Source organism: Gekko japonicus, unplaced genomic scaffold (assembly GCF_001447785.1).
Source record: "Gekko japonicus isolate JY-2015 unplaced genomic scaffold, Gekko_japonicus_V1.1 scaffold474, whole genome shotgun sequence".
Taxonomy (NCBI): domain Eukaryota; kingdom Metazoa; phylum Chordata; class Lepidosauria; order Squamata; family Gekkonidae; genus Gekko; species Gekko japonicus.
In genome coordinates this window covers 286,771-297,592 of record NW_015177020.1, presented here as the reverse complement: position 1 = coordinate 297,592, position 10,822 = coordinate 286,771, and the positions used below count along the sequence as shown (strand labels likewise).

The following is a 10,822-nucleotide window of genomic DNA, read 5'->3' as shown; positions in this document are numbered from 1 at the left end:
AAGCCCTCCCACTGTTGCCCCCCCCCCCAAGCACCAAGAATACAATGCATCACTTGCCCCAGACCGAGAGTTCCTATCTATACCTTGTGGCTAAGAGCCACTGATGGACCTCTGCTCCATATGCTTATCTAATTCCCTCTTGAAGCCATCTGTGCTTGTAGTCACCACCACCTCCTGTGGCAGTGAATTCCATGCGTTAATTACTCTTTGGGTGAAGAAGGACTTCCTTTTATCTGTCCTAACCCGACTGCTCAGCAATTTCATGGGGTGCCCACGAGTTCTTGTATTGTGAGAAAGGGAGAAAAGTACTTCTTTCTCTACCTGCTCTGTCCCATGCATAATCTTATAAACCTCAATCATGTCACCCCTCACCCATCACTTCTCCAAGCTAAAGAGTCTTTCTTCATAGGGAAAGTGTTCCAACCCTTTTATCATTCTAGTTGTCCTTTTTTTGCACTTTCCTCAATGCTATAATATCCTTTCTGAGGTGTGAATCATCACAGCTCAAGAAATCCCCCTTTTTTCCTTGGGATGCCAGCCTCCAGGTGGGACCTGGGGATCCCCCGGAATTACAGTTCATCTCCAGTCTACAGCGATCAGTTCCCCTGGAGAAAATGGATGCTTGGGAGGGTGGGCTCTATGGCATTGTACCCCACTGAGGTCCCTGTCCTCCCCAGGCTCCATCCCCAAATCTCCAGGAGTTTCCCAACTCGGAGCGGGCAACCCTACCCCCCTATCCCTCGCCCGTGGCCAGGGAGGCCCTGGCGACTCTCTCTCTTACAAATGCCGTAATTTAGAGAAGAAAAGGGGAAACTAACCTTTGGAGAGGGTCACTGCAAAGCCGATGACAATCAGCAAGTAGGAGACAGCCAGCAAGATGTAGATTATGAATAGGGGCCTCCGAAGTATGTTTCTTCCTTTCAACAAAAGAAGAGAGTGGGGAAGGTTGCGGGTCACACACAGTCAGGCTTACCTTTCCATTGGGGTCGATTATACTAGTCCCAGGAGGCAATCATGATATGCCATTTGGGCATAGGGTTGCCATCCTCCAGGCGGGGCCTGGGGATCTCCCGCTTTTACAACTGATCTCCAGCTGGCAGAGATCAGCTCCCCTGGAGAGAATGGCTGTTTTGAAGGGTGGACTCTATGACATTGGGCCATGCTGAGGCCCCTCCCCAGACCCCGCCCTCTCCTGGCTCCACCCCCAAAGTCTCCAGGTATTTTCCAACCTGGACTAAGGGTCTGATTCGGTAGAAGGCAGCTTTCATGTGTTCATGTGTGTACATGAGAGGTCTGAGCATGGCCTTAGTTCTTCCCAGGGATATTTTTGGGCAGGAACGCACAGGAACGGAGTTCCGGCTGGCTCCTGAGTTGCACAGAATTAACCAGGACCCAGCAATTTAGATAACATACAAAAACAACATATTGCTGCACAAGTTCATTTGGTTTTGAACTAACAATAGTAATTGTTTTTAATTCCTTAGGCAAGTCAACAAATCAAGAGACCGTAGTCCTCAAGAAAACAGAAGCAAGGACGAACTTTCCCGGGCTTGAGAGTCCGTTTCGACCTGCGTCTTTCTCAAACGTCCTACAAGGAAACAAATTTAATAGCAGGGGGTAACAACTCCTGAGTAAATTTACAATACAGCTTTTTTTGCAGTTTTCTTACAGTTTTTTTACAGTAAAATCATTGTTATACATACAGTTTGTGGTGTTATTCTAAAGAACTTGTAACAAACAGGTGATGCTTGTAACAATTTAAAAGAAAGGTTTCTGTAGAGCTTGCTAAGATGTATTATCCGGAAGGAGTTTTGTGAGCAGTAGAGCTAGAATTAGCCACTATTGGTAAGTGGATATTTTATGAGCAATTTTTTACAATGTGTAATATCATCTCATATGGATTTATTAAAGTATTTATTGATGTAATTTGAATGTATGTATTTAATACTTAATATATGATATTTATATTCATAGAATCTGTGCATGTATTGTTGAAAAGAGTCATGATTGGAAGAATAACACCACAAACTGTATGTATAACAATGATTTTATTGCAAAAAGGGGGAGGGCAAGGGCCCCCAGACCTGGATAGCCCAGGCCAGCCCAGCCTCATCAGATTTCGGGAGCTTAGCAGGGCCGGCCCTGGCTAGTATTTGGATGGGAGACCTCCAAAGAATACCAGGGTCGGGAGACAGAGACAGGCGATGGCAAGCCACCTCTGAGCGTCCCTTGCCCGAAGTCAGCTTGACTCGATGGCAAAAAAGGGGCCAAGGCTGATAGTGCAAGTGAAGGAAAAAAGATACGTTTTATTATTCAGCGAAGAATCCGCCACAAGTAAAGATATGTTTTATTACTCAGCTTAGGGTTGCCAGCCTCCAGGTGGGGCCTGGAGATCTCCCGCTTTTACAACTGATCTCCAGCTGGCAGAGATCAGCTCCCCTGGAGAGAATGGCCGCTTTGGAGGGTGGACTCCTTGGCACTCTGACATGCTGAGGCCCCTCCCCTCTCCAAACCCCGCCCTCCCCTGGCTCCACCCCCAAAGTCTCCAAGTATTTTCCAACCCAGACCTGGCAACCTTAACTGGGCTGGAATTCCCAAGTAAAGTTTTATGACTGAATAACATTTTTTTTTAACTTTACTTGCACCATCGGCCTTGGTTTTATTCCGTATCACCTCGAGCGGTAACACATTCCTGTTGGGACTAAACTGTCACAGTCTTGACCTCGAATGCCCTGGTTAGCCTGTTCTTTTGTCAGGTTTCATAAGCTAAGCAGGGTCAGCCCTGGTTAGTACTTGGATGGGAGACCACCAAGGAAGTCCTGGGTTGCTATGCAGAGGCCCCGGTGATAACCCCACGTCTGTTCATTTCTGTCCTAACCTGGATTGCCCAGGCTAGCCTGACCTCCTCAGATCTTTGAAGTGAAGCAGGGCTGGCTCTGGTTATAAAAGTCAATCTGTTCTTATCAGTTTAATATCTGATACGTCCTCTATCTGAGGACTATATATTAAATGGATTTTTGGAACTGGGAGATGGAATAGGGGCTTGCTCCATCCACTCCACGCATCGACCTGGTATTGCAGTACCTCCAGGAACGGTGCACCTCCCCACCCCGGGGAGAATACGGGTGGTTCAAAAACAGATGAGAAGGACTTGAATGGGAGACCACCATGGAAGTCCAGGGTCTCTATGCAGAGGCAGGCAACGGCAAGCCACCCCTGTTTTTCTCTTGCCTTGAAAACCCTACGTGGTTGCCATACGTCGGCTGTGACTCGATGGTGCTTTTCACCACCACCAGACTTTCACAGACTAGAGGCGACATATTTTTTAAGTGCTGTCTGAAAAGTGGGCTGAAATTAGATCCAACTAAAAGAAGCTACATATAAATATTGGGTCGTCTGTATCTCCTTTTTAAAAATATGATTTTATTAAATTTTAAGACAAACAACAAATCTGATACTTGGAGAAATACTGGGATGTGAAAAACAATTTATTTTTGCTTTGACAATTACTAAGGTTGGATAGACATTTAGATTAAATTTAAACATGCATAGATAGACAGATAAAAAGATACGTTACCTGAAAGAATTATGTTGTTAAAGAATTGGAAAAGGAGGGAAAAAATCAAGAATGTAATAGAGGTTTGAGCACTGTGGGAAGTCAGAAGGGGGGGAGATATTTGGATAAAAGGATATGAAAAGTTTGTTATATGACGTAAAATTTTACTTATTATTATATCCTAATAAAATTGTTGTTGTTGTTGTTTTTTAAACAAATCTGATACCTCACTAAGAAATGTCAGGTGCGACATAAGCCCAGTACCTTAAACTGAGAAGCATGTATACAGGTACACTGCATTATTAACATTCCACATTTCGTAAGTTAACAGTGCAATAAACTTTGGTAATGCTTATTGTTAGGAATGACACCCCACTCTATAAGATATTCAACAACTGGAAACCAAACTGCTTGAATTCTTTTTTATAGATTTACCTATGTTATTGCTATTCCCCAGTGGTGTTATTTTACCAGGAACAAAGTGTTCCCATAACTTATTCTGCCACAGATTTATAGTAGGGCCGGAAGAGTCTCTCCATTTTTGAGCGATACTTATTCTAGCAATTGCAATTAAAGTCAGTACGAATGTAGTTTTTGCTTTATTTTCAGGTGTGCCAGGCCACGCATCGAACGGGAATGTTTCTGGTCTGTGTCTTAAAAGGTTCAAGGTTAAAGTTTTAAGTGAGGAATGTCCTAAGTTAGTTCACCCTCTCAACCCTTACCTAACTGCACTAGTTCCACCACGACGCTACACTAGCGTGGCACTTAAATCTAAATTTGAAGCGGGAGTTGCATTTCTCCATGAGCCCCTCGTCAATATATTTCCATGGGCCTCTGAAACCCCCAAGTTTCCACCGAGGCCAGGTCATCCACCACTTGCCGATACCAGGCGACAGTAGAGGGAAGAACGTCTTTACCTGTGTAAGTCCGAATGTCATCTGGATACTTCTCTTCATCCATCTTGGAGGTAGAGGCAAAGTTAGAGGTGGCCGCAAGAGTCCTTTTTCTGCAAATGTGGATTTTCTAAACATGGGACTTTGCTGTTGACCAGGGCTGTTCCACCAGAAAGGTTAATTAATAACTTGCTGTGGAGGAACAGACCGTGTCCCCTTCTGCCACGAGGCCACCTATTTTTGGATGACAGCTCCTCTATCAGATCATGGAAGAGACATCAGCCTACATCAGCCAAAGCCCTGGAGACATTCAGGAATGACCCTTTCGTTATTTTAAGCTGCACAGTCCACCAGATCTTCAGTGGCAGATCAGAAGCCCTGCATCACAAGAGCCACACTCACTTTCTAAAAACACTCTGTGGGAGCCAAGAAAAGTGTTGGTGGCTGCCTGGGCACCCCTGGGCACCATGTTGGGGACCCCTGGAGTAGACAATACTAACTTTGATGGACCAAGAGTCCTGTGCTGTCCCAGCCAGCGTTTGACTGTAGCTAAGTAGAACTGCCATATATCTTTAAGAGCAGTGGCCTCTGAGAATTGAAGTCTTTAGTTAGACATCCAAAAGCATTCCTGTGACTGGCTGATCAACAGTCAAATCACAGCTGATCAACAGCCAGTCACAGGAATGGCAGTTCTACTTAGCTACAGTTAAACGCTGGCTGGGGCAGCACAAGTCCGCTTCAGTAGAAGACAGCTTCATGTGTTCAAGTATACAGGAATTTTTTTAAATGTAGAAGACTGCCATGATTAAAACAAATGCCCTAGTTTTCTCATTTGTCCTTTTCTTACGGACCATGTAGAATGGGCAGGGGGTGGAGTTTTCCAAACTAGGAGGTGGAAACATAAATCTCCAGTTTGGTGTAGTGGTTAAGAGCGGTGGAGTCTAATCTGGGAGAACCGGGTTTGATTCCCCACTTCTCCACATGCAGCCAGCTGGGAGACCTTGGGTCAGTCACAGTTCTCTCAGAGCTGTCCTCTCAGGAACAGTTCTCTCAGAGCTCTCTCAGCCCCACCTACCTCACAGGGTGTCTGTTGTGGGGAGAGGAAGGGACGTTGGCATTTGACAGTCCAAAAAAACCCATCCTAACTGTAGAAGGTAAACTAAGCCGAAATCAATACTTCTTGTTGATTCAGGCCACGTGTAAATATTAGGGTATGATTTGGAGAACAGTTGGTGCAGTTTCTGGGATGATGTATTCCGCATATGCACCAACTCACATAAATGCTGTGTCTTCTCTATGACGTGCACTTTGAGGCGCGAAGAACGTGTAGAAAACAAACACACAGACCACCTCCCCAGCCTGCTCCTAGTCCTTCCCACCGAAGTGGTACCTATTTATCTACTTGCAATTTCTTGCTTTCAAACTGCTAGGTTGGCAGGAGCTGGAACTAGAGACGGGAGCTCACTCCGTCATGCGGCACCCGGGTCTCGAACTGCTGAACTACCGACCTTCCACAGCCTGCAGTTCAGCGTCTTAACCACTTGAGCCACCGCAGCTCTACTAAATTACTAAAGCAATAAACTCTTCTGAATCCTGTGGTTTACTGGCTATATAGTTTCAGAGGGGAGCCATGTCGGTCTGCAGCGGAGCAGCCGGAACGCAGCCCAGCAGCACCTTAGAGACTGACAGGCTCTTTTTGTAGCAGGTACTCATTTGCATATTAAGTGACACACCCCTAATGTAGCCAATCCTCCAAGAGCTTACAGTAGCCCCTGTAAGAAGAGCTCTGTAAGCTCTTGGAGGATTGGCTACATTAGGGGTGTGTGGCCTAATATGCAAAGGAGTTCCTGCTACAAAAAGAGCCCGAACTTTCGAGAGTCAAAGCTCCCCTCGTCAGACCTTTCACCTCTACTCTACTGCGTCTGATAAAAGGAGCTTTGACTCTTAAAATGGAGCGGGTGCAGAGGAGAGTGACGAGGATGATCGGGGGCCTGGAGACCGAGAAGCCCTGTGAGGAAAGGCTGAGGGACCTGGGAATGTTCAGTCTGGAGAAGGGGAGGCTGAGGGAGGACACAATGGCTCCCTTGAGCCAGTTTGGTGTAGTGGTTAAATGCGCAGACTCCAATCTGGGAGAACTGGGTTTGATTCCCCACTCCTCAACTTGCAGCTGCTGGATGACCTTGGGCAAGCCATAGTTCTGTCAGAGCTGTCCTTGAAAGAGCAGTTTCTGTCAGAGCTTTTTCAGTCCCACCTACCTCACAGGGGGTCTGTTGTGGGGAGGGGAAGGGAAAGGAGATTGTAAACCACTCTGAGACTCCGGGTGAAGGGTGGGGTGTAAATCCAATCTCTTCTCTCTCCTTCTTCTTCTCTTGAAGTATCTGAAGGGCCGTCACTTAGAGGAGGGCAGGGAGTTGTTCCTGTGGGCAGCAGAGGATGGGACTCACAACAATGGGTTTAAGGGTGGGAAGGTACCAGCTGGGTCTTAGGGAAAACATTTTTACAGTAAGAGTTGGGCAACAGTGCAGTCTTGTTAGTCTCTATGGTGCTACTGGACTCCAATCTAATTGGTTATATAATGTAATGCAATGAGCTTTGGTATTTTCCCCCCTTACCTTTTTTGGTTTTAGAAAAGAGCAAGAGTCCAGCAGCACCTTAAAGACATACAAAATTTGTGGCAGGGGAATGAGGTCTCGTGAGTCACTGCTCACTTCTTCGGATAGCTGAAGAAGTGAGCCGTGACTCACAATTGTTCCTCCCCTGCTACATGTTTTGTTAGTCTTTAAGGCGCTGCTGGATCCTTACCCTTTTCTGCTGCTACGGACGGACTAACATGGCTACCCATCTTGATTTTTTTGTCCCCCCCCCCCATTTTTGAAATGTACTGGAGAATTATGTTTTGTCTTAAGGGACTGTGTGGAACACTGAAAGATAAAATAAAAATAACAGACAGGAAAGCTTGTGCAGAGGTAGTGATCCTGACCGGACATGATTGCCGGTGTGAGTGAATGTGTGTCCATACTAGGGAAATCTACACAGATTCATTTAGTTATCTGTATGGAGCTTCCGAATGTGTGCTTTCCCCATCACTGGCCATTCTGCTTTTCCAGCATGCAGAGTGGTGGAGAGGGAGTCATATTTGCATGCAGAGAAATTCGGCAAATAGGCCATGGAATGTCCATAGGTCTAGAATTGGCCCTCACAACTCTCTGGGCAGGGTGCCACCTTCCCCTTCAGACAAACCAAGTGGAAAGCCTCTACATTGAGAGCTGCTCCCATCAAAAGACGCTCCTTAGAATGGGGAAAGGTTTCAAACGCTGCTGAGCAGAGTGCAGCGATACCAATCAGTGGCTGAAAAGGCTACTTGATGACTGGAAAAGTCCCATCAAATCACAGCTGACTTATGGCGACCCCTGGTGGGGATTTAAAGGCAAGAGATGGTTGAGGTGGTTTTGCCATTGCCTGTCTCTGTGTCATGACCCGGATAGTCCTTGGAAGTCTCCCATCCAAATACTAGCCAGGGACGACCCTGCTTAGCTTCCGAGATCTGCTGTAACCAAATATGTTAAACATCCCACCTTTGAATTGTTAGCAGGCTGTGCCGAATTTACTGTGGAGTATATGTTCCTCATTGATGAATGTGTAAGCTTATTATCCCGGACGGGAGACCAGGAGATTATCACCAAGGTCACTCCTGTGGGAGGCTTGAGAAGTTTTTCTCACTCTTTTGTTCAATATAGAATCATTTTCACTGTAATAGCCAGGGCTATTTTTGGGCAGGAACACAAAGGAACGGAGATCCGGCTGGCTCCTGAGTGGGCCACGCCCAGCAGGAACTCGTTAGCATAATAGGCCACACCCAACAGCAGAAACTCATTAGGATTGGCTACATTAGGGGTGTGTGGCCTAACATGCAAAGAAGTTCCTGCTACAAAAAAAGCCCTGGGTTTTGACAACAAACAAGGTAAACAGAATAAGAAGCAAAAGGTGGGTGTGGCTGGATGACCACACTTCTGGTAACATGTGGGTGTGGCCTAATATGCTAATGAGTGGTGTTGTCAGGGGTGTGGCCTAATATGTTAATGAGTTTCTGCTATTGGGTGTGGCCTGTTATGCTAATGAGTTCCTGCTGGGCTTTTTCTACAAAAAAAGCCCTGGTAACAGCGACTGAAGAAGAACTCTTATGGAAACAAGGGAACTTGTATTGCTGTTACCGTTATCTTTGAATGTATTACTCCTCATTGTTACTGTTATTTCTGAATGTAATTACTCTGCATTGTTATTGTAATTTTGAATGTTCTTGTTCCCAAGTGTATAGGATGTCTCAGCTATTGGTTAGTTTAACTACATCCTATTTGGTCAGCTGGCAACTGGAATCTTGTCATTTTTGTGAGTTCATTGATACTGGTGTTGTATTTAACTACAGTGTTGTATTGTTTTCAATAGAGTTTCAGTTGTTAATTCTTACTGGTGGAACTTTTATATGATTTGGGAGTCTCTGAGATGCAGCCCATTTTCGGAGATTAACATATTGGGTTACAGCAGCTCTCTTACTCCGTTGTCCTTTGTTGTTTTGGTAGCTTCCGAGATCTGACAAGCTCTACCATTCAGCAATCAGAGTGCAGTTCATTATTTGCTATAAGTGTTAGTTCCTCGGTTTTGTGATCTATTGAAACCCATCGTTTAAAATATATATATATATATATTCGCTTGACTGCTGAGCCAGCTAGAAATACGGTGATTTCTGGCCATCAAAATCAGACCCTTAAAGGTTGCAAGAGTTTTTGTAAGAAAATATTCTGTGTCTTTCTGCTCTTCCAGCTGAATCCAAAGGGCCGCCGGCAGAGCCTGCAACAACGTGAGCTGGGAACAGTGTTGAGAAAGCTCAAAATATATTCTTCAGAATCGCAGCTGTTCTGTTTATTGTTATTTGAAAGCTAATCAAAGCAAAATATTAAAACTCTCAGAGAAAGGACACAGACATCAGCACAAATAATGGATTAGAATGTAAAATTCTGCCTGTGCTCATTTTGAGATCTGGCATATCAAGTAGAGAGGCAGGTGTTTAAAAACAGCTCAAAATAAGGGCTTGGATTCCAGCAGAATGTTCCACGGGCAAAAGGATTTCCACCTGAAGAGACTGACTTTCCCACCTTCCTCCTCCCACTGTAGATCAAAATGCACTCCGAAACACTGCTCCTGGGGGCCCCTAGTCCCCTATGAGTGGCACTTCGGAGGGCATTTTGCAGCAGGACGGGGGGGGGGGGGGGGGGGGAAACCCAGCCCCCCGGGGTGAGGTGGGCCCAGCCAGGGGGGGGGGGGGGGGGGAGGCGAGAAAGCCACGCCCTCCTGCACATGGATATACACTCTGCTGGATCCAAGCCAAGATTCTTACAGTTCAGGCATTTATCATTTTTAAAAGTGCAATCGTCATTTCTGTTTAAAAAACAAGCACACATACAGACATGTTTCCTGAGATTTCCAAAAGATTAGCCCTAAGAGGGGGCTGGCTACATGGTAACAGGGGTGCTTTAAAAAGAAGGTCCAAGAATTTAAAAACCTCTGAATGCTGGCTTGGAAGAGGTGTGGCTAAAGCATGTACATCCGTCTCCTACTGCTGTGCTCTGGTTACACATCCGTACCTAAGTCGGGGGCAATCTGGAATATCAACACTGGTCACAGAGCCTGTGCAGCTACGGTTAAAGCTATCAGCCCACGACAGGGGAAAAAGTGCTTCAGAGAGTATTTGCTTTGGCTAAGTTCTCACAGAGGTGATGGGATTTACATAGGGGGCAGTATCATTTCAAACTCGGAGGGCTCCCACGATCCAATGCCGCATCATGAAAAAAGAGACAAGCGCCTGCCTACAGAAAACCAGCACGCAAAGGAAAAGGCTAGCTGAGAACTCGTCCCCTCTCCCTAACAGCTGCTTTCCTGTGTGAAAGTGTTTATTTTGGGGGGTACGCAGCAGCATTCCCTCATGGCCAAAAATGATGTCTCCCCCAGATGTGAGCCCACCAACCAAGGGAGAACCTTGTCACACCTCCTGTGTTTGTGGTTTAATGGTCAAACTGAAAGTGGGTGGCAGGGTGGAGCACGGAGAGGATTCTCGTTCCCACCGGTGAGTGCAACTGAAAGGGCGTGCGGAGCCTTTACGCCAGGGCATCAGGTGGTACCATCCGGGCTACGGCCGCATCACCGTGCAGGCGTACAGCTTCCAAACAGACAGCGGCACCCGGCACCGGCAAGCAACACCCTCCCCTGTGCTCGCACCCAGTTTTGTTATCTTTTCGGCAGTCACACGGCTACGCGTGCTGCAGCAGGGTCTTTGTTGCTGCCTCTTGAGGCTCTCTGGTCAAAGTACCACCTTTCCCTA

General features: G+C 46.2%; 1 protein-coding gene across 1 annotated transcript in view; it reads right to left on the bottom strand.

The window, feature by feature from the left end:
- The window catches only part of LOC107124314 (hepatic lectin-like), a 12,945-nt gene extending 8,429 nt beyond the window's left edge, over positions 1 to 4,516 (bottom strand). The window contains exons 1-2 of the mRNA XM_015427751.1: positions 4,474 to 4,516; positions 819 to 917 (exon numbers count right to left, since the gene is read on the bottom strand). Coding sequence (XP_015283237.1) covers positions 819 to 917; positions 4,474 to 4,516 — 142 coding nt within the window. The remainder of the gene's footprint in view (positions 1 to 818; positions 918 to 4,473) is intronic.
- Between the last annotated feature and the right edge of the window lie 6,306 nt (positions 4,517 to 10,822).